Source organism: Podarcis tiliguerta, assembly GCF_965153285.1.
Source record: "Podarcis tiliguerta genome assembly, chromosome: Z".
NCBI lineage: Eukaryota > Metazoa > Chordata > Lepidosauria > Squamata > Lacertidae > Podarcis > Podarcis tiliguerta.
The window spans coordinates 32,840,779-32,865,416 of NC_139553.1; the positions used below are offsets into that span (position 1 = coordinate 32,840,779).

Consider the following 24,638-nt stretch of genomic DNA (forward strand, 5'->3'; position numbering starts at 1 on the left):
GTGCTGACAACCCACGCTACGCCACTGCACTCAGCTAACACATGGCATAGGACAGGGGAGCTTATGTGTTTCCAAAGCTCTGCCACAGATAAGGTGTCTGCTTAACCATTGCCAAAAAGAGAGGACAAAATGGATCTACATACGATAATTTACATGTACAGATGCATATTTAGAGAGGAATATTATAAAAGAGAACTAAAGTGCACCTCACCATATCAGGCAAGGCCCTTGCAATTGAAGCCCCCTTGCTCTCACTTCTTGGGGTTATCTATCTTTTAATTAGACTTGGAGGAGACAGCCCTTCAATACAGAGCACGCCTTCAAATAAAATTAGTTGGATAGTGCATGGAAACAGGGTCTTTTCCATGGTGAGTACCTGGTTGTGGAGGGTGATTTTTTTGCAGGTTGGTTTAATTTGCAGAAGGTGACTTGAGGGCCTGTTAAGGTATAGGGCCTTCACTGCAGCAGCCCCAGCCAGCATGGCTACTGGGTTTCTGGGATGATGGGCTGTAGCCCAGCAGCATAATAAGAGTCCCACTGGATCAGACCAAAGGCCCATCTAGTCCTGCAGCCCAACAGATGTTCATGGGATGCCCACTTCAGAGGCATATTATTTCCTCTTATCCTGGTAGAGGTAGTTTGCAGACATTGTGCCTAATAACCTTTAGCAGCTTTATTCTCCCCCCCCCCTTAATGCCATGCTATGCCCTCTGGGACACTTACCGCATGCCTCTCCTTCTCCTGCTGAACCAAGAGGACGTCCCCACGGAGTGGCAGCTGGGCGGAGAGCTCCTCATCTTTTTGGCCGAGCCAGTCTATGATCTCCTGCAAGGGAATCTGCAGCTTGCTGCTGTGGTCTGAGAAGGCTTCCAAGCGAGCCCTGAGGAAATGAAGGTGGGAAGCAGGCAAAGAACAATGAGACCACAGAGATGGGGAGCGAAGTATTTGAAGCAGAGGGTGACAAATGAAACCATCTCGGAAGTATGTGTTTTGGATACTCAGAATTAAACCCTTCCCTTGTCCATTGGCTGATGTCACAAGTGATGTCAACGGACATCACTATGGCTATGGCTTGAGAAAAATGGCTTCGTGATCTCCTACTTCTCCCCCCACCCCGCATTGGCTGTGAGAGATAATTCTCCCTCACACAGCCAATGCTTGCAAAATGCAGGCTTCTTCCTTCCTCTCCCCTTCAGCTAATGTAGGACAGGGAGAAAAAACCTGCATTTTGCAAGCACCAAGCATAGGGCTAGCAACACCCTTTGCACAGCCGTTCCTAAGCGTCCAACGGATTTTTGACAGGTGGGCAGGACAACCTGTCTACTAGTTGTGTGACATCAAAACGATATTGTGTGATTGACAGGTAGGATGCCCCTATCTGCTTGCCAAAGTTGGTGTCGCAGGGTCCAGACCAGAGCCACAACGGTTTACCATCCCTGCACTGTCTATTCTCACCCATGGAGATTTCAACTTTGGCTTCAGTATCTGTCAGACTGGCTTCTGTAAGCCAAAGGAAAACAAGGCACTTTGCCACGCATCTCCCAGCATCTCACCGAAGGCTGTGCGATTTCTTTTTAATCTCATTCCAGCAGAGATTCATCTCAAGAGGCATCTGTGGCCCAATGGCACCATTCAGAGGCTTTTGGCTCACACAGGCTGGTGCAGCACCATCTTGGGGTGTTTTAACCTGAGCATAAACACAGAAAGCAGGAAACTCTATTATCAAATGAGGAGAAAAAGCACTTGGTACCCACATGACAAGGGAGCGCAGTAAATTTTTGTCCTATTGCTCCTCTTCTTTCCTTGTTGGGGAACAATTGTGTGGGAAGGGATGCATAGGAAGTGTTCTAAAAATCTATGATTAATACTGGGTGCTGCTTTATAAAAGACATTTTAGTTTATTAACCACCTGATTTTTAGTTACTCAACCGCTTTTCTTTTGTATGTACAGTATCATGAAAAACAAGAGGGAAAAAAGGGGGGGGTCATCTTTGCTTTGTTTTTGCTTCATTAACCAATTTCATTAAGCAATTTTTAAAAGCTCACAACCAAAAAAAAATAGTGTGACAGCACTTGCTGTCGTGAGTATTCATGGATGTTCGATTCTTATTTATCAGCAGTAGTTGGGATTTTTCAATCAGTACATATTAGGGAAGGAGAAGATGGTAACAGTAAACATGCACCAAATCCAATCACTATGATACAGTGATTGGCTGATAGGTGTGGTAAACCTGCCAATCACCCATTCCCACCACTCTTCTGAGTAATACCCCTCCCCACCCTCTCACTATATATAAGGGTCTGGTGACTTCTGTTTCAGTGTATCTGAAGAAGTGTGCATGCACACGAAAGCTCATACAGATAACAAACTTAGTTGGTCTCTAAGGTGCTACTGGAAGGATTTTTTTTTATGGTGTGTGTGTGTGTGTGTGTGTGTGTAATTCTGTAAACTCTGGAGTTCCCTCTCTAGCCTCCTGATACCTCCCTCTTGGGCATGAGTGGGGCTATTTTGGCTACATAGCAATCAGCACTCACACTTGAACATTGCAAATACAGGGAAATATAGTGGGGGGAGGGGGGAAAGGGTAAAATCACAGCTGGCTTTCTCATAAGGAACCACTAGAGGGCAGAACTTGGCTGGGCTGGTCACTCACAAACTGCCGCTTTTGCTCTGTTCCTCCTCCTCCATCACAAGGATGGTTTTTGACTTGTCTTGTGAGGTCTAACTGTTTTTTTTTTTAATGGACTAGAATCTTGGTTGTAAACCAATAGTCTTTTCATAGCAGTAAAGCATAATACATAAGGCACAGCTATCGGGTTTAAGTGATTCTAGGCATACAAATTTCTTTAGGATGCAAGAAATACTTTACTAGATTGGACCAAGCTCTGCACAATACAACATTCCTTGCAAGAATTTAAGCAACCACAGATAGAAAACATCCCTACATTAGCAGTGCAATGGCAGTCCACAATCTAACAGAAAATTTCCCCTACTTTTTTTAACTTCCGAGGGTTAAATGCCCTCCTCCAACCAACTATGCCAAAGTTAGGGAGCCTCTGGTTTGCTGGTCAAACTTGAACCGCCGGGTTCAAATTTGGCCCACAAACCGTGGCCACCTGGCTCCTCACACAATAGCATACCAGGAGCATTAAATTGTACCCCTAACTGCGTATTGGGGCAAGGGAAAGCAGGCTTCTGCTGGCTGGAAGGAGAGCCAAAACCTGCTTGGGAACCACTGTACAGTACAAGGGATTTGGGCAGGTAGTCAGGATATCATAGCATCATGTGGCTGGTGATATCCAGTCTGATTGGTGATGCCCATCTGATCCTGTTGACCTGCAGGGATGGAGCCAGATAAGGATCTGGTCCATAGAGTCAAAAAGGTTCCCCACACCTGAACTGGGCAATGGGAATGGGGCCCCATAACATGTGATATCTCCCAAGGTCATCAGTGAGAGCTTTCCATTTATTCTGAACAAGAGACATCAGGCGGGTGCATTTCAATTGGCAGGGACAAGGGTGAAAACTCACTCCTCTGAGTCCTGGTCCTGTTTCCAAACAACAACAACAACAGTAGTAGTTACACTGCACTCAATTACATTATAAAAGCCACGTAAGAGTCTAGCCCTGTGCCATCTTAAAAGACTTACGTAGTGCAGGACTTTGGAGCTCAAACATCATGGCCAGACTTTTCCCTTCCTCTCCCCACCCCACCCCCCATTTTGATTAACTTCCAGCCTGAAGAGAAGTTGGCTTTCTGTTTGGTGGCATTTTAATAGGACCAGTGCTTTTTTTCCTTCTAAAAAAATGTTTAGGGGTACTCTCATATTCCTACTCATATTGAAATACCGCTCCTCAATGAGGCCAAACTTAGATTCACAAAATGTTTAGGGGTATGCATACCCCTGCATACCCCCATAAAAAGCACTGCATAGGACCCCTCCAGACAGCCCATTTAATCAGCTTTCATCCTGATTTGCTTGGACAAAGCTTATGCGGAAGTTAGTTTATACCTGGTCTTTACTGAGCATTCATCCTGATCTGGTTGTGGGGTGTTGACTCTGCTCCCTGTTAATTAGGGTTGTATTGTTGTTTCAGTGGATATTTTCCTGTTGTACAAAGTGCACACTGCTTAGATATTTTTTTTAAAAAATACTGAGGGCTTTAGAAATGCTTTTAACTAAGTAAGTAAATGAATAAGACTACTGAAGCATCTGAAACTGAGGCAAAGGAAAAAATGGAACATACTTCTGACATTTAAAAAGAGAACAGATACGCTTGTTCTATTTTAAGAGAGCAAGGATTCTGGATAGCAATAACAAATACAAAATAATGAATCATTCCCACAAGTGGCATGACTCTTCCATCCTTCTTCATATGAAACTATAAAAAGACTTCATATGTTTCCTTAAAAATACCCCCAAAATATGTTTTCTTAATTAGATGTCTTTGCGACATATGAATTATTTTTGATACCCAAAATATGTATTTCATGACTGAGCAAAATGGTATGATCAAGGTCTCAAGCAGATATAAAAGCATTTTGTTTCTTTTGCTATGTGCCCAATGCAGACTGGAACTGCAGAGATGTACAGGTATTGTGTTGTTTTGCAATGATTCAAAAACCCAAAAGTGTTATAATAAATAAAACTTACAGCAGTGTATTAATAGTCATCATGCATAACCAATCTGCTATTGGTTGCATGAGCATCCAAATGATGTTGGTGACTTTGGTGATGAAGACCTGCCAGAGTCCCTCTTTACCTCTTTCTAAATGGTCACCAGTTAACATTTAATGTGTGACACATAAAAGCAGCAACAAAATGTTGCAGCGTGAATTGCTCCTCTTCAGGATGCTCCAATCCATCCCCTCATTCCAAACAACCCATTAGGATTCTGTAACTACTCTCAATCCTCACTGAGCTGTTTTTTAGGTTCCACCCTTGGGTTCCTCCCATTTTTTTGTACTTCTGTAAAACTTGGTGATCCCAAAGTCCAAGCCTGCTAAGATGTTGTGTGTGTGTGTGTGTGTGTGTGTGTGTGTATGCGTGGATGTATTTATGCCTGCATGTGTACACACCGTTTTAGCTATACAAACAGCCACATGGAAAGCCTGAATATCAGAAATAGTAATACCCGAGTGGGATCTGCAACAAAATGCTGCAGTGTAGAGTGCTCCTTGTTCAGCGTTCCATTTACTCCACAAAATCCTATACCCCTCCAGTTTTCATTCCCACCCTTAACGGTCAGCATTCCAAGCCACTGGGCATTCTCAGTTTTTCTTGGACTTGGGATGTTTGGCGGATCTCCCTCTTAGGATTTTATTTGCTAAATATTTTTTGTGCACTTACAAACCCAAACCTGCTGATGTTCTGTACATGGGGTGATGCTGTTTTGGCTATTTAAGGACTGGAAATAGCTAATGCTATATATATCTGCTATTTAAAACAACAACTGTGGGTGCCATCTGTTTGAGTTTCCTAGATTTGTACTACTGCTATTAGTATTTTGATTGCAGTTATCAATTTGCTGTTCAATCTTTTCCCTCCATTGCATTTTCCTTTCCGCCCCTCACCCCATAAACCACTTAAGATTAATTTCCTTCTCTGTGGGAAAGCTAAGTAGACTCAAGCCACTAATCTGGCCTCCCAGGTAAAAGACATTGTGCTACCAGCACAATATGTACATTTCCAGTAGTAAAATCAAGTCCAGGACAAAATCCTGCACAAACAACACACACAGTTGCTCAGGGTCAATACGTGCTTAAAGGTGAGCCGATGAAGCTGCACACAAGCTGAGATTTGAGTCAGCAAGTGTCAGGACTGGGAGACTCACATTCAAACCCAGCGTGCTTGGCCCTGGTACCAAAATGGGGGGGGGTACTCGGGCACCCAGGGTCCCAGGAAGTTGTCACCTATGTCTCTTGGCTTAACACACTTCACAGGGGTTGTTGCGAGGAAGAATTAAGGGCTTTATTTGGGAACAGAGTATACCACCTTGATCTCCTGGGAGTATAAGAAATTAAGGTAAAAGGTAAAGGTACCCCTGCCCGTACGGGCCAGTCGTGACCGACTCTGGGGTTGCGCGCCCATCTCACTTAAGAGGCCGGGGGCCAGCGCTGTCCGGAGACACTTCCAGGTCACGTGGCCAGCGTGACGAAGCTGCTCTGGAGAGCCTGCACCAGCGCAGCACACGGAAACGCCGTTTACCTTCCCGCTATAAAGCGGTAGCTATTTATCTATTTGCACTTAAGGGTGCTTTCAAACTGCTAGGTGGGCAGGAGCTGGGACCAAACGACAGGAGCTCACCCCGCCGCGGGGATTCGAACCGCTGACCATACGATCGGCAAGTCCTAGGCGCTGAGGCTTTACCCACAGCGCCACCCGCGTCCCAGGTGGGAGTATAGGAAATTGCCTTATGCCAAATCAGACCCATTGATCCATGTAGCTCAGTATTGTCCAAACTGACTGGCAGTTGCTGTCCAGGGTTTCAGATAAGTGTCTCTTCCAGCCTTACATCTGTACATGCCAGGGGTTGAACCTGTGACCTTCTGCATACAAAGCAGATGCCCTTCTACTGAGTTATGGCCCTTCCTTGCAAAAACCAGTATAAATCTGCAACTAAAAAAACAACCAGCATCCTCTGCGACATTGCATGGAGCAGCATCTTGGATAATTCCTGGACGTGTGCAATGAGAATTGCAGTCCATGAGCCCTTGCGGAGGTGCTCAAGGTGGCTTAAAAAACATAAAAGCAAGAATGACTCAACCATTAAAATATAAACCATCAAACTTAACATCAGGAAGAAAAAAAAACACACCAAGAAAACACAAAACAAAACACAAAGTGAAGCATCCATCATCAATACACTAAGGCAGCAACAGAATCAAGGGTCTCCCCATTGATGATGGGGCTGCTGTTTGTAATGATTTTGGATTATAGGTTCCCAGGACTCATCCCATGAATTGGGTGCAGCCCTGAAAAATATAAAGCAACTCTGAAGGCAGGAGTGTTTCTGAATTTGTATAGAATGCATTACTCTTGATGCCGAATAACCACAGCCTGATCTCAGTACAGCTGGAGTGACATGATTAATTGATCATAGTCATAGATTAATAAAAATTGATAAACACAAAGTAATTAGCATAATAAGAGTATGGAAAGATTCACATAAAAGCAATTCTTACTTCATCGTCTTGTGTTCAAATTTGCATTGAGGATAGACTTCAACTACTTTTTTAAAGTAACTTAGGAAAAGTTACTTAAATTGTTAGATATTACAGTTCCCGGAGTGTGTTCCAGGTTCCCCTCTCTGAGCAATTTATACAAAATGCATTATATATAATATCACAAACCACAGATTTCATCTCTCCAATTCAACAGGGACAAATAAAATCATTAAATTGAATTTTCTTAAACCAGCCAATTAGCAAGGCAAGGGGCAGAGTATTAAAAATGGAGATGCATAAATTTGTGTATTAAAATGAACAAGCATGCATTTGTAAACAGTTAACGTTTGCAAGTGCAAAACTCTGGTAATCCCATAATTTTGGATATCGCTTAAGAAGAGTAGAGAGCAAAATTTAGCCTCTGCAGTTTTCAGATGGTGCAAAATCTAAATCCGTTAGCCTCTAGGTAACAGAGAGAAGGGTTATAATTACCCAAAGAGATACATCAGGTAGGTTTTCCTAGGTACAGACAGAGTAGAAACTGGCAACTCAGAGGTAGCTTTTGTTAGAACAGACATGGATTCCAGTAGTGCCTAGTGTAAGGTTAGGGACGCGGGTGGCGCTGTGGGTAAAAGCCTCAGTGCCTAGGGCTTGCCGATTGAAAGGTCGGCGGTTCGAATCCCCACAGCGGGGTGCGCTCCTGTTGCTCGGTCCCAGCGCCTGCCAACCTAGCAGTTCGAAAGCACCCCCGGGGGCAAGTAGATAAATAGGGACCGCTTACTAGCGGGAAGGTAAACGGCGTTCCGTGTGCGGCTCTGGTTTGCCAGAGCAGCAATGTCACGCTGACCACGTGACCTGGAAGTGTCTCCAGACAGCGCTGGCCCCCGGCCTATAGAGTGAGATGGGTGCACAACCCTAGAGTCTGTCAAGACTGGCCCGTACGGGCAGGGGTACCTTTACCTTTACCTTTAGTGTAAGGTTACCAGATTTTTTTCAATGAATCCAGGGACACTTTTCAACTTCAATGGATTTTGTATGGGGACTGATTTGTAAATCTGGGGACTCTCCCTGGGAAATGGGGACATTTGGTAACTTTAGCCTAGTGGGGTAGGAGGTTGCAGTAATTGCTCTGGGGGGCAGACTCTCATCATACTGGACAGGTATGGGGTAGAGCCTGATGGGCAAAGGAGATGAAGCCAAACTCAACAGGACTGCACATAAACATGCCTCTCCTAGCAATTTAACCAAATAATAAGTTTTATTAGATTACAGATTCAGGTGTGGCAAGAGTTCGGGGGGGGGGGCAGACTGTCCCTTTGCTTCTGGCTCCTCATTACTTCCATCTGTCTAGTGTCCCTGAGAAGGAAGCTATAATCAGCGGGGTAGCATGGGTTGCCAGAGCCCGGGGCAAGGAAAGTATGCTTGGCACCGCCCTCTGATAGGCTGGAACAAAGGGGCAATAGCTCGGTGACCTACCCAAGTGGCAGCAGTGGCACCCTGTGAGTGTCAATAACAGCGGTGAGCAGTATATGGGGGGGGGGAGGTTGTTGTTGTTGTTGAGGAGCGGGTATCTTTCTAAAGCTCATGCAGAGGGCACCTGAGCAACAGGCCGTCACTCCAATTCACTCCTCAGTCCTTCCTTCATGATCATTGGAAGATATTCTGTGTGAGCGGGGGGGTGCACTATTTTTAAAAAAATTATTATCTTATTTTTTCTTTTTGGAATGTTGTGCCCCTAAGAATTTTGCGCCCAGGCAATTGCCCCTATGGCTCACCCATAAAAAGGTAAAAAAAGGGTAAAGGACCCCTGGACTGTTGTCCAGTCAAAAGTAACTATGAGGTTGTGGTGCTCATCTAGCTTTCAGGCCGAGGGAGCCGGCGTTTGTCCACAGACAGCTTTCCAAGTCATGGGACCAGTCTGACCAAACTGCTTCTGGTGCAACAGGACACTGTGAAAGAAACCAGAGTGCATGGAAACACCATTCACCTTCCCACCGTAGCGGTACCTATTTGTCTACTAGCACTGGTATGCTTTCGAACTGCTGGGTTGGCAAGAGCTGGGACAGAGCAACCGGAGTTCACCTCATCACAGGGATTCGAACCGCTAACCTTCTGACCGACAAGCCCAAGAGGCTCAATGGTTTAGACCACAGCACCACCTACCCATTCTACACCACTGGCTATAATCCAGGAATTGTATATCAAACCTTGAAACCTGGCTATCTTAGCTTCTCGTTTGAAAAGTAAATGCCCAATAAATGCACAGCCTGCTGTGGGCTATTTTGGCCAACTATTTATCTGCAGCATTTATCGGGGGATGTATTGAGCAGTTAACTTAAAGGCCAGGAATCACTGGGTCAGGCTTGGGGAAACACTGGCCCGAGGGTGAGATACAAGCCCTACAGCATCTTTCCATCTGCTCATGATGCCAGCTAGGGAGGGAGGAGAGATTCATTTCTGTTCGCATTAAAATGGGAATATTGCACTTTCTGAAACAATACTGCCCTCTGGGAGGAATATAAATGTAATGATAATAATGATAAGTGGACTGGAATGCAGCCATCCTTTGAAATCTGCATTTCTCCAAACTTTGTGATACAGTTCTGCAAGCCAAGTTATGTGTACAAATGAAGTAAGAGAAAATAACATGAAAAATGTGTCTGAAGACAAAAGTGCACACAGAAATGTGTGTATTCATATGTTGAAAGGGACTTTAAAAGAAAAAAGTCATACTGATGTAGAAATGTGGGGAGCTAAAGACTGGAAAAATGAAGAATTGAGAAAAAAACAAAATGGCCAGATTTGCCCATCCCTATTCTTCTCCATCCCCTTCATGGATCACTGCCTTGCCATGGCGAATGGGCTTGAATAACTCAGAGAAGCTATGAACTATGCCAAACAGGGCACCCAAGATGGACAGGTCATAGTGGAGAGTTTTGCACCCAAGATGGACAGGTCATGGTGGAGAGTTTTGACCAAACGTGATCCACCTGGAGCAGGAACCGGCAAGCCACTCCAGTATCCCTGCCAAGAAAACTCCATGGACAAAGACTAAACAACAACAACATTGTTGTTCCATGGTTCCATTCCCTCTCCTTGAGTCTGTATCACACCCTTCTCCGAGGTTTTGTCACGATGTTTGCCTCTTATGCCACTGAATCTGCATCACAAGCCTTCCCACCACGGCTTGGAACACCCGGAGAGCTGGTTTCAAATCCCTCCTCAGCCACACAGTAGGGTGACCTTGGTCCAGTCTCTGTTTCTCAACTTTAACCAACCTTGCATATTTGTCATTAGGATGAAAAGGAGAGAACATACGTTCACCACCCAAAGTTCCTTGGATGAGAGGCAGGATGCAGACATCAATTGACTAGATTTATTAAATAACTAGAAGCCCCAGATCTGTTGCTATTGGGAATTCTAAAAAACCAAACATGAGGTGCAGTTTGGAAATTCAGTTGCATCCAAACATAGATGAAAACCTGCTACTTGATCTCAGGAACCGTCATGCAAAATTTGAATGTGCTATCTTAAGAGGTGTTCAAATGCATACCAGACAAACAATTTTCCAAATGTATAGTGGAACAGTAATACTTCTACTGTTGCTGCTGCTGCTGCTGCTACTATTGCTACTACCTCCCCCCCAATATACCACCTGCAGAGGAACTGTCTTATGCATGCAAGCCCTTATGCCTGGTTTTGCAAAATGGTATTGTGAATTGACATGTGTTGCTAATAGGTTATCTTTTTCCTTCTTTGAGCTTTTATTAAAAGCCAATACACTTTGCATAAAAAGTTCAAAGCAAACTCACAAGAAAGTCCCACCAAGTCCAACAGAGTTTACTCCCAGGAAGGTGTGTACAGGTCTGCAGTCTCACTATGGAATAATGTTTACAGTGGTACCTCGGGTTAAGTACTTAATTCGTTCCGGAGGTCCATTCTTAACCTAAAATTGTTCTTAACCTGAAGCACCACTTTAGCTAATGGGGCCTCCTGCTGCTGCTGCCATGCCACCGGAGCACGATTTCTGTTCTCATCCTGAAGCAAAGTTCTTAACCTGAAGCACTATTTCTGGGTTAGCGGAGTCTGTAACCTGAAGCATATGTGACCCGAGGTACCACTGTACTTAGATAGAAGTCCCACTGTGTTACTCCCCAGAAAATGGTGAACTGGATTGCAGGTGACATTATCTGTTAAGCTTACTGCTGCGGAACAAATTTCCTTGATGGAGGAACCCACATGCTTTGAGACTGACTTGTTTAAATTAGAATTGCATCTTAGTGGTTCTGCCTCTTTCCTATTGTTGGTGTATTTCCCCCCGATTACTTAACACCAGAGGTGGGGACCATTTTCAGTCCGAGGGTCACATGCCCTTGCGGGGAAGATTCCAGAGGCGAAAGTGGGAAGAGTATTGAAACTCTTATCTATGAGCGCCAGGTTATATATTCTCAGCCGTGCAAAAATCATAAGTTTCTATAAACACACATACGTAACACTCCATCCAGGGAAACAATAGGCGCAAGCACACTGCGCTGGCTGGGGGACGATAGAAGCTGTAGTCCGAAACATCTGCAAGGTGCCAGACAGTGGACCTAGGACCTTCTGCATGCAATGCAAAAGTGCCCTACCACCTAGATATGTCACTTCCCTGCACATAGAAAACTAGCATGTCAAGGGGAAGGTTAGGGTTCAGCCCATATAGGGGGCAGGCTGTTGCCTTCATGTTCTGATGATGGGCCTCAATAAAGCATCTGGCTGGTTGGCTGGCCACCATGGACTGTGGAAGAAAACAAGGGCTCCTTGGCTTTGCTCTTCTTCATTTCCATAACAAAATGGAGCCTCCAAGTATATAGACTGCATACCTTAAAGACAGATAATGGAGACGTGGATTTCACGGACATGGTTTTTTCGCCCCATCAAGAGCTGCTTGTGAGCTTCTCAGTGGCACTTGGCCAAGTTTTGCTGGAAGCAGGGAGCTGTGAGGCTACCAACTCCAGTCAGGTCCAGCCAGCTTTGCCAATGGTCAGGGATGATGGAAGCTGGGAGTTCAACAACATTCTGGGGGTTACAGGTTCTCCAGCTCTGGTCTAGATGGATCTTGGCATTCAACAACCAACTCTCTCTCTCTCTCTCTCTCTCTCTCTCTCTCTCTCTCTCTCTCACACACACACACACACACACAGCAACTACCACTTTATGCAACCCGCTGCTGACATTTTCACTAAAGAAAAACACCACTATGACTTTATTTGTGCTGGCCATAGTTTCTCTCTCTGACTAATTAGCCATTAGTCCTCCAAAGCGATTTAGCATTTACTGCCTTCCATTAGAAGGCATCAACCCCAAGGGCTCCAGGAATAGCATACTCAAGCATCATAATGCTCTCAGCAGAAGGGCACCCTAAGGGAGCATGGTTGTTGGGGAGGGCAAAGACTACTCAGCAGCAATATTCCATGGTCTGTTAGAGTAGGAACGAGGAAAAAAAAATAAACCTGGTGTGCGGCTGGGTGAATTCCCCAGGAAAATCTCTTTTAACACAGATTTGCTTGTAAAAAATCCATGCATAATTACAGCGTCCCCTTGTTTTAATAAATCCACAGGATGGCTTAGGAATTATATGGAAGAAATTCAAGTGTTAAGCATCGCATCTGGCAAACTAATTCTTAATATTTCGAGCCTTAAAAGGTTTTACTGAAGAAACCTTTTAATATTTTGATTGCTTTTCTTAAAAAAACAGAACAGCTGTGCTAAACAGAATCTCATTTCAACTGGAAAACTTTGCAAATCTGCAATACCCAGTTAAACTTTCTGGGAAGCATCAATTCTGAAAGAGTGCAAAATTACGCACCTGTGCTAGGGAGCACATTGCAAGCACAGCAGGAGCCCATGCACACACACACACACACACCCAAAACAGTGCAAAGGAAACTTAAAAAGATGAGCATTATAAATCATTCATGCCACAGCTGCTGCATCTCACGATGCCTTCACACTGGGAAGATGGTGCCTTTTCATGCGCTGATTCTCACAGTGCTAAAGTAGGTTAGCCTTGCTCTGTCAGCCGGGAAGAACGTTTCAAGTTGGAAACCCTAAGTCCAGGAGGGGAAACCCCAGGGGAATCTGGGGTTCTTTTAGAGCAGCAGTTTGCAATAGAGTCACAGCAGAAAACAACTCCACAGGGTCCAAAATCTGCTGCCACGTGGAGCCGAAAGACAGCCCAACATGCAAAGCTTGAAAGAGAAGTTCGCAACACACCAAGAGCCGAAATGCGAAATACACCTGCCCACACACAGACACAGAGTTAGACATCCCGAACCTGAAACAAAATCTTCTGGGATGGGGGAATCAGTTGTCTCCAGCTCAGCATCAAAACTCCAGCTGCTCTCTACTGCGGGGATGTCAGGCTGGCTAATTCACTCCCACTCTGCCCAGATGCATGTGAACTGCTTTATTTTTAGATCCATGCCTGCACTCTGCCTTTGCAGACAGCTCTCCCTTACCTGGGCAGACGCGAGGATCCCCAGAGGGTCTCCTTGGTAGCTCCATGGGAGAGCATGTGTTGTCGACTGCCAGCCCTACCAAAGCCATCCAAAAGGGAGATAAAGGAGGGAACGGGGAAAGCAGGCAGGAAAGGGAGGGAGGTGCAGGGAGGAGTGGTTTGCTACCCTCTTTGCTGACCCCCTAGGAATCTTGCAGGGGGGTGGCAGCAACAGCCACTGTTCAGGCTGTGAATTGCAGCTTTGTCCATATGGAATTCCAACACCCTCCAAACCTCTTGATTCTCTGGCTGGGGTGGAAGCAGCTGCCTGTGTGAGAGGGAGGCTGAATGTCACGGGCAATGTCCTGCCCTCCCAGAGTGGACTTGTGACAGTCACACCCAACTGCAGCAAAAGGGTTGAAAGATGAGTGCCCCCCCAAGACCAGATTAGTCACCTTGCTATATGGATGACTCGGTGTTGGCCATGGCTGTCAGATTCTTCCTCCTTGGCCTCAATGCTTACTCAGTAGGGAGGATGGGGGGCAAAATGAGACTTGTAGGTTCTGCCTGTCACTGTCTCTTGTCTCTACCCATCGTTGGTATCCTTGCCTTCTGCCCCACCAGTTCAAATGGGCACCAGTCACCAATGCTATGGAGTCTGTCGTCTGATGGGAACTGCTATGAAAACCGGTGTGGAGGAAAGATCCCTCTTTGGAGAGTGGAGGGATGGGACCAGGCCTTCTCTGGCTGCCAGTCTTCCTTACAGACCAAACATGCTTCCCGTCTGTCCCTATTTCTAGGTGGGATTCAATCACATACCAGCAAATCCAGGTTTCACAATCAACATTGATTTGTTTCACACTTGCATAATGATTTCACGTAACCCACCAGAGCAAATCTTTATCCTTTTTGCAATAAAGGAATTGGCAGGAAAATGTGTAGGATAATCAGGATGGGGAGGGGAGGGAAGATGTCCTTTTTATTTTGCATTAATCATGACGTTCTCATAATGTTATTGGGGCCGTTGTAGATGGTTGCGCTTTCTAAACTGTTTGTGTCTGCAACAGTTCCTGTAAGGACCAATCAGTGCATGTTCTGTAGCTTACTGATGAAATCCTGCATTTTTTCGTATCACAAGGGATCCTCTGGACTGTCAGGATTTTGCAGGAGGAATTTGATCATCTACCAGCAGTGGCGGAGCTTCATGCTCCGGCCCCGGGGGACAGAGAGGAGGCGGGGGGTGCGGGTCCTGGGGGTGAGGCACACCACCTGTGAGGGCAGGATGCCCAGCATTGGGGGGGGGGCAGCCGTGATAGCACCCTGGGGATCACGCTGCCAGGGGTGGTGTGCTCCCCCCGCACTCATCTTCCTCCGCCAGTGTCTACCAGAACTTTAGGTGTGTGTGTTTTAAGTGGATTAAAGAGCTGTTGCCCTAGCACAACAGATCCAGTTTTCAAAAAGAGAGAAAGTGCTGGACTTTTTCTGGTTTGGAAAGTGATGGGGAAATGCACTGAAAAGTGTGGCATGAACAAATGACTAACAGGAAGATATATAACTATCCCGCAAGCAAGTCAGGATGAGTGCTCATTGCCATCAAAAGGTAGAGGTAAAGGACCCCTGGACAGTTAAGTCTGGTCAAAGGCGACTATGGGGTAGCGGCGCTCATCTTGCTTTCAGGCTGAGGGAGCTGGTGTTTGTCCACAGACAGCTTTCTGGGTCATGTGGCCAGCACGACTAAACTGCTTCTGGTGCAACGGAACACCGTGACGGAAACTAGAGCAGCGCATGGAAACGTTGTTTACTTTCCTGCCACAGTGGTACCTATTTATCTACTTGCACTGGTGTGCTTTTGAACTGCTAGGTTGGCAGGTGCTGGGACAGAGCAATGGGAGCTCACCCCATCGCATAGATTTGAACCACTGACCTTCTGATCAGCAAGCCCAAGAGGCTCAGTGGTTTAGACCACCCACCACCCATGTCACATAACCACTCTGCAAACAAATCAAATACTCAATAAAAACTGATCAGAACCTATCCCTCACATAAACTGTCTGCAAGCAAATCATAGTGAACGCTGAATAAATGTTCTAGGTTTGTTTGGTTTTTGTCCCACTTCTGTTATGCTATAGGATAAGGGTGCCCTTCCAGTAGCATTGAGAAGCAATCATAGGACAATTAATGAAGTGGAGTGATATATGGATAATCCAGTATAAATACTCCATTAATGCACTATCAATGTGTTGAAGACATGTTTTAGGATACATGTTTCGCAAGGAGGAGGAGGAGGACACCCGTCTGGAGAAACTCTTGACTGCTTGATGCCATGTCATGCAACCCCTGACGCAAACAAATCAGAACGAACGCTCAGTAAACAGGGGACTGTTGTCAAACCTGCCTGCAAACTCTGTGGAAACAAATAACAAAGAATGCTCAATAAACAGGTTGTCTGGAAGCAGCCCAGGTTCCCCGCAGGGAATACTGAAAATTCCTGGGATTCACCACCCCCTTCAGCACCAAAGCAAGAGGAGGAATGTCTTTGTTTTGGCCAAGAGGATTCCGTTCCTGTCACTAATGGTCTCCCACAGACTTTCCCCCCATAAGCTAATGTTTCCATGCTTGGTCCCACCTACAGGCACATGATAAAAAGCTCCCTCTTTCTCTTTGTCTCTGCCCCCTGCTTCTTTCCACCAGATGACCTCCTGCACTCTTGCATGCCTGTCCACCACCTCTGCCTTTCCCTCTCTCCCCCGCCCCACCTCACAGCTTTTGAAATTTCTACAGTGAGATGTTTGCAGGGCTGAAGCTTGCCTTGAAGCCATCGCAGAAGCCATGTTCTTTGTCGGTATCAGGAACCTCTGGCCCTGCAGATGTTGTTGAACTACAACTCCCATCATCATCAACAATATCATTTAATCTGTATGCTGCCCTTCCATAGTGAAAACCATGCTCAAGGCGGCTTACAACATGAAAAGATTTACATAATTGCAAACGTAACTTAAATAGAAATAAACAATAAATAATACATATCAAAAAAGTAAGGACCATAACTGAACAATTTCCACATAAATCGTAAGATCTAAATACAAAGGTACGGAAATTTTATGTCGATAACAACAACGAAAACCCCCAACAAAAATCTCTAAATAGCCCAAGAGTCTGTTCAGGAGTCTCAGTTTTTGCAGCTGGAGTCAAGGCCCCAACCTCCCAGGCCAGGTGGGAAAAGGCCAGCAAGGCAAGGAGTGTTGGTTGCAAGAAAAAAATAAACATAGAGAAAATAATTTCCTGGATGCCAAGATACAAGTTTTGGGCAAGTATTTTTCGGTGACAGAACCCCAGCAGAGATTTGAAATCACAAAACATGCTGCAAATTAAAGTGTGGAATTATAGGCTGTTAGACCTTTAAAATAGCAGTTCGAAAGCCCCCCCAGGTGCAAGTAGATAAATAGGGACCGCTTACTAGCGGGAAGGTAAACCGTGTTTCCGTGTGCTGCTCTGGCTCGCCAGAGCAGCGATGTCACGCTGGCCACGTGACCTGGAAGTGTCTCCGGACAGCGCTGGCCCCCGGCCTCTTGAGTGAGATGGGCTCACAACCCTAGAGTCTGTCAGGACTGGCCCGTACGGGCAGGGGTACCTTTACCTTTTAGACCTTTAAAATAGGTCCTTCTAAGTTCCACCCAAAGTTTCCCTCTTCCCCCACCCCAACATAGAAATAGATCACGCGTTTTGTAAGTTTAAAAGAACTTATGTACAACTCTCCAAAGATCCGATTCATGTGCTTTTCCAAATAGCATTCAGATAAAGTTGCACAGGCAGTAAACTTGGCTTAATTGCAGTGGTGAAAGTTCCTAAATTATTGTGATAGGAACTCAAGAGTGGTTTGTAAGAGCCATGCAGTCTGAGCTTCAGCAACCAGCTAGGACATGGGTTGAGGAGGAACAAAGTCTTGATTTACATAGTCCCTCCCAAGGTGAGCTAAGCCTGGCGGTACAGCTTATTCTATACTACCAACACCTTCATGCATTAAATAGACTTGGTTATATGAGGCTGGTTATCCCACAGGGAGCAGGTCTTCCAGGATTTATGGCCATCATCCCTGGTCATTTGAGGGCTAAAAGTTCCCCACACCTGGTTTCTATGGTGGCAAAACAGGGACAGACAACATTTTTGTTTGAGGGCTGCATTCCTTGGGTGGAAAGTGGCTGGGAGCTACAAGACAGAAGTGGGCGGGGCTAAAGCTGGAAATGGGTGAGGCCAAAGGTGAGTGTGGCCAAAGCAAAAAGTGCCCCCCTTGTTATGTACTGAAGTCCTCACCCTGGGCCAGCAGGGGGATACTGTAGATAGTTATGCAAATGAAGGATCGAAAAGTGACGTTCAGTGATTGGATAGTTTTGTATGCAAATGAAGGATCGAAAAGTGACGTTCAGTGATTGGATAGTTTTGGAAAATCGCAACAGTTACAATTGTTCTGGAGCTCTATATAAGCAGGCTGACTGAGCCCCTCAGCTTAGTTCTGTTCTGACATCTGAATAAAGAAGAGCTGTTTGAAGAATCGCTGTGTCGTCTGCTATGTTCGCCCACAACTTAACACCCCTCTTTGCCCCTAATTCATTTATCATTTATCCATTATCACTCTCACACACAAGCCCCACAGTTTTTGTTCCTTGGGATGGAAATGCCCTTCTCACATGCCAGAACCACAACACATAACTAATATTTAATTAATGTGTCCAACTTGCTGCCACAGGAGATAGGGAAGACTACTAGAATAGATTGCTTTAAAAAGGGGGGATCAGGCGAATTCATGGAGGAAGAGCTATCTGCAATGAGACAACAGCTAGGACAGAAGTGGGGAATTTAACACCTGAGCCCCCCAAATGCCCCTATTTGGCCCTTGGGACTCGCTGCCGGCCACGCCCCCTCATTAGCCACCTGCTTCTCCCCATAATAGTAATAATATTAATATATTTATATGCCGCCCATCTGACTGGGTTTCCCCAGCTGCTCAAATATGTTGAGCTGTTGTTTTCTTTCATTGTATTTCTTCTTTCACTTTTGTGTTTTTTTAGTTATAAGCTTTTGCAAAAACAGTTTATAAAAAAATATCACATATAAACAAAGACATCCCGACCCACCCTAAAGAGCACAGGAACCAATAAATATAGGGAGTTCTTACCTGAGACTGTGCATGGGAGGCGCTGTTGCGACGAGATTGGCCTGTGGCATGCCACTCATGACATCTGGGGAGGGTGAAAGAGCATCCCTGCATGACCATTGGCTGCATTAGAACAGACGCTCATGAGGGCATATCTGCTTTGGAACACTAGAAATGGAAAAGGGAGTGAGCAGGAATTACTTGATCACTTCATGGACTCTAGATGAGCCACTGACCTGATCCAGCAAGACTCTTCTTAGATCCTTTTAGAATTTTAGAGAGTTTAGAACTTTTAGAGAGTTGGAAGGGCACTCAGATGTAATCAGGTCCAACCCCTCTGCTAAATGCAGGATCTGCAATGTTGGATTATCATCATCACCACTATTATCATAACTGATTTACTGATCACTTTCTAAATCGTTCCGTGGGGTTTTTTAGGCTGGGAAATAGTGACAGACTTCAGGCTACCAAGTGAACTATGTGTGTATGTGTTGGGGGGAGATTTGAACCCAGGTCTCCCAGATCTTAGTCCAACACTTTAACCCAGTGCTTCTGAAACTTTTTTCCACACCTGCCACACTTCCAGAATAAAAATTTGCTCGTGCCACACCGCAATTTTTAATTAATAATAATAAATATTTTGATACTACACTGAAATGTCTAAATGTTTCCTTGATTGTCCTTATCTTCCAGCTACAATTTCCATTCTCTCCTGCCGCACCAGCGTGGTGCACCACACCCTTTGAGAACAATGCTCTAACCACTACACCACCATTGGTTCTATAACTAACTCCCCACTGTTATCATTATCCAGTGATGCTCTTGCCATTTTTTACTTATTTTTTTTAATAAGGCTGCGCACTTGTCATCTCCAAGTGCAGAGCTGCTGAACAACCGCCCATGGAAGGATGTATAAAAAGAACCCTTGTCAATCACAGTGCCCTGATTTTGCTCAGTGAAGAGCAGGGCATTTTCTTAGCCCTATAAGGGACCTGCTAGAAGTTCTCCTAATAGTTCTGCACCATTTTCGGAGACTTGCGTACAGAACTCCATCCCAATGTCACACTCACGGGTTTGTCATTGAGTAAGTTCTGGAGTTACAGGGGTTTCTTTCCTGAAATGTGGAGCTTTGTTCAAAAAACCCTTTTTCTTACGGCTTTGAAAACCTGAATACTTCTTTAACTCAGGTTTTTGTTCCTCACCATTCAAGCTATGCCTATTGCTATAAAAGGAGCCACTAGCCTATTATGGAGGCAGAGAAGACATCTGACATACTTCTGCTCTGGGCTTTTATTATGGAGTTGCCTTGGGTATCTTGCTGCAATAACTGCATTTATGTTGGGAATATAAAGATAATGGAACATCAAAAAATCTAAGTCCCCTCTTCATGCAGGGATTGAGTTTGGGTTGCTGCTACCCTCATGGCCCATTAGTGATGCCAAGGGATTTCTCTTCCACAGTCAGATGGAAGCAGAATTAAATCATTCAAGCTTTGTCCTCATAGGCAAGGTCCTAGAATATGTTTACTCAGAAGTCCCATTCAGGAGTAGTTCCAATTCTCCCAGCTACTGGCCCTTTAGTTAATCATTTCCTGGTAGCTCTCAGCTAAAGAAGCTTTTAGTTAGCTGTTTCCTACTAACAGCCCGAACCATCAAAACATTTTCTTATTAAATATTAATTCATTCCACATTAGGAAACAATTAATTCAAAGGGCCTGATTGTGTGTGGGAAGACTAATTATGTCTTGCAGGATCAGGCATCAGACGTCCCATACTCCAACTTGTATAATAAGAGACCAATGAGACTGGTTTTTGGTCAAAACAGGCCACAACTTTACTGAATACAGATGAAAGAGGTTTGGCTTGGACATGGGGCAATCTAAATACTTCTGGCCCACCCGCCAAAACTGATGTGTGGTCAGTCCAAGAGGGGGTTCCTAAGATTTACATGGCCACTCCCCCCGGATCTCTTTAACAGGATACCCAGCATTTGGAAGGGCAGGCAGAGACTACAACCTCCCCTCTGTCCAAAACAAAAGATTGCCCCAATGCCCAACCAGTCGTGATGATTGCTATGAGGTAGGCAAAACCACCAGGTCAGTGCCAATTAGTCTATCAGGAAGGGCACAGCCAGTTTGAATTCTCTCATTGGGGCGCCAGTGAAGTCTCCTCTGTCCTGCAATGCCACTGTATGAAAAGGGTGAGCAGGCTTCTAATTATGCCACGGAAATATATTATTCAAGGGCAACAAATGGACTTTAAAAACAAACAAAACAATTAATCTTTCTACTATTTTGTAGATTTCTTTGGGTTGCTTTTTGTTAAAACAACAAATAATAAGTGCAATAGTGATAACAGTAATGATATTACTATTGTTTTTGTTATCGTTAGGCCAGAAGCAGAGACAAGCCTCCATAAGGCTTTGCAAGGCTTTCTTGGATAGGTTGGACTTGTTACTAAACCTCCATCAGATGTCAGGAAAGTGACTGCAAACTGGCTATTAAAACAGATGGGAGAGACATGCCCCCCCCCCCCGACATGCAATGGTTTGGCAGCAATATCATCTGGTTTCCTCTGCAATAACTGCATAAAATTAATAATGTTATTTGCAGAGAAAACGCTTCATGTGGAACTAACCTTGTTCAAATGAACCAGTTTTCCCTTTGTATACTGTTTGCAGGCTCTAACCACGAGGTCACATGATGACCCAGCTGTCCTTACTTCACTCTTGGATACAAGATTTTCAGTCGGGTTCACCCCAGATAAACCTTCAGTTGCGCAGCCCAGAGCAAATCCAAATGGAAACTAGACCTCCCAAAACTACAACCCTTTAGAGGTCATTTGCTCTGACTTGCCTACCTAGCATACCCAAGGCAGTGTTCACACCACACACATTTAAAGCAGAAGACCTGCCCCAGAGAATTCTGGGAACAGACAAGTTTCTAGCCCTTAGTGGTAACGGTAACTTTTGAAGGGTGTGGACAATATCTGGTCAAAATTCGTAGCAGTGGATGGGAGGAGAAAGATCTTCAGCTGCCAGAAGACAGGCCAAGTATAATGCAAGGGGGAGGGACTGTGACAGCCAAGTGTTGCTGAGCTACAACTCCAATCATCCCTGAACATTGGTCATGCTGGCTGGGCTGATGGAACTTTGAGTCCAGCACATTCCCATCCAATGAAGTGGGTTTGCTGCTATGTGGTGCAAATGCTTATGCCGCAATACATTTGCACTCGTTTTGTTAGATTCCTAAAACTCGCAGCCAGACTTATCTGACAAATTCTTCTCTACCATTTTTTTTAAATCTGTTGTACGCCACCCACCCTTTCTGTCAAAAAGTTTCTATTTCCTGCTTGAAGTTCTGCCATTCTTGACATCTTGAACAATAGATAGAGTCCTCCCTATCTATCAGCTCTTATGCATCCTCTGGTCAGTTTTACCTGTTCTACGCACTGTTACAAAACAATTAAATGTGCTAAGGATGTATGTCAAACTCACAAATCCCTTTGCATAAAAATAAATAAATGATGACTGCTTCGTGTGCACATGTTATGGGGGAATTAAAAAGGAATAATAGAGTCATAGAACTGTAGAGTTTGAAGGGACCCCAAGAGTCATCTAGTCCAACCCCTTGAAATGCAGGAATCTCAGCTTAAAGCATCCATGACAGAATCACAACAAACTTAACATCCACTGATTATTTCCCCCCCATTTTTTAATTGCAATGAACAAGAGTAATGGCTATTAAAAAAAAGGAACAACGAACGCTTTGAAAGCCCCATAATTGCTGAACATTAATGCAGGTCAGAAGGTCATGTTTGACTGTTAAACACAGGGATCTGCCAGTTTGATGGGAGCACTTATTAGTACTTAGACCAATTTCATTGTTTTAACTGGCAAAGTATGAGTGGGGCTTTAAACCTTGCATTAACTACCGTTCTCCAATTCTTTGCCTTAATTTAATTAGCAATGTTCCTCTGCTTTGGGTCAAAGGGTCCACTCCTGACTTTCCCCATAACTTCTCTTATTTTACTGCCAACTTTGGGTAGGTAACCGATGACCACATAAAGCTCAGAAGCTGTTAGGCACACCATTAGGTTCCAGAGGCTCTGAAGTGTATCTGTTATCACAGAGGTGAGGAAACACTGATCATCTAGGGTGTTGCCTGCCATAACTTCCCACAATCTCTTTGTTTTATCTCAAGATGTTAAGCAAAGTTAAGGCCTTCATTCTACCACCAGAACCATCACCCACCCTCCACCTCTCCTTACCAAGGCAATGATTTTGTTATTATAGCTTCTCTCTCTTGGGAGGTTTGCAAGGAGGGGGGGGGGGTAGAAGAGAGAGGGATGGTTACTGTTCAACAGCATCTGCGGGCTGAAAACAAAGAAGGGAGTCTTCAAAAGACAGAACAGGTCTCATTTTCCTATAACAGGATCATTCGGCTAGTCCTCTGGAATGTGTCAGAATCGGGAAGGGAAAGAATCAGCGTAAAGCTGCCGCTCATCTAGGAGGAAATTATTAAAAGAGAGAGGGATAAATGGAAAGGGTTCTTCGGACGCCGGCGGGAGGGGGGGGGACCGGGGGACGGACGAGACGAATTCCAAGGTGAGAGGCCCCTCCCCTCCTCAATTGCTGAGGACACAGCGCGATAAAGAGAGAGCAGATATGGGGATGGTGTGTGTGTGTGTGTCGCGGGGGGGGGTGCATTTGTAAGGCGGACTCAACCTTGATCATTTTTTATTGCCTTCTGCAAATAATCGGTGGTAGGCCTACCTTGTTTTTCTTCTGGGGTGGTCAGTGGGGAGATGGAGCTGCCGGTGGCTGGCTCAGCAAATGAGGTGTCGGTTCCCCCCGTGCCGAAGAAGCATGCTAAGGTTTGGGAGGCGATCCCATCTCCAATAGATCGGCGGGGGGGACGGACGGAGGAGGAGAGACAGCGGATCACTTAGGCTTGCTGTTGGCGGCGGCGGCAACAGCAGCAGCAGCAGCAGCTGTGAAAGCGAAATCGCTGTTGCTGGACCAGGAGAGGGGAAAAAAGGATGGGGAAGAGAGAAGGGGGGTGGGCAGCGAGCGAGAAAACCCCGGCAAGGAGGAGGGACCGATCCCCAGCGTCGGGATCGGCCCCCTGCGTGACTCCGGAGGTTCTCCGCTCCCTCGGGTGGGAGACTGGCTGGGCTCCCTTTGCGTTATTAGGAAACGAGGCGCTCCATTGCCACTAATGCAGACGTTAGCTGCTGGTTCGTAGAGGTCCCCTGTGTCTTTAACATACGGAGACGGTGAAATCCAACAGGTGATGATCTCTGGATCTCTCCCTGCCTCTAAATCGCCGCTGTCACTTGAGCCTGGGGGCTAGGAAAAGCTTCAGCACCTGGCTGCTGTGCACAGGAGCCCCGGCAACGGGAAGAAGTTGGCAACTTTCGGGTACCTCGCCAGAAACGTTGTGGTGAAAGGAGCTAAGGCACGGGGAGGACAGCCCGTGGCCCTTTCTAGCTATATGCTAGACTCCCAGACTCTTTGCACTCATTGGCTAGAATACAGAAAAGGCACCATAGAGTTTGCTTCCTAGAGATCAGGCAGAAAGATACTCACACTTGATCTGGCAACCTCTGATGATTTTTAATCTTAAATTCTTGTGAATAAGAAGGCAGGCATCTTATGAGAAGAGGCATTCTATCTTCTCTTGCACTTATACAAGGAATGCCTCTAGGATACTGCTTGCAATGGCACAAACACACTTCTTAAATAAAAACAGATTTCCCTCCGCTCCAAATTTTTATTTATCTGTAAGTGTATACAAAAATTGATCCAATCAAGACTCAGGTGAATAGTATAAATTTTA

General features: G+C 45.3%; 1 protein-coding gene across 12 annotated transcripts in view; it reads right to left on the bottom strand.

Annotated features, from left to right (window-relative positions):
- DRP2 (dystrophin related protein 2) overlaps nucleotides 1-24,307 on the bottom strand; it is a 52,039-nt gene extending 27,732 nt beyond the window's left edge. For 4 of the 12 annotated variants that reach the window (XM_083424312.1, XM_083424302.1, XM_083424307.1 and 1 more), the window contains exons 1-3: nucleotides 13,670-13,792; nucleotides 1,554-1,687; nucleotides 724-880 (exon numbers count right to left, since the gene is read on the bottom strand). In XM_083424312.1, the coding sequence (XP_083280438.1) occupies nucleotides 724-880; nucleotides 1,554-1,612 (216 nt within the window). In that variant the 5' untranslated portion in view covers nucleotides 1,613-1,687; nucleotides 13,670-13,792. Of the gene's footprint in view, nucleotides 1-723; nucleotides 881-1,553; nucleotides 1,688-13,485; nucleotides 13,861-18,820; nucleotides 18,968-23,572 lie in introns of those variants that run through there. The other 8 variants (XM_083424306.1, XM_083424308.1, XM_083424309.1 and 5 more) reach the window with 7 other exon arrangements.
- Nucleotides 24,308-24,638: the final 331 nt, after the last annotated feature.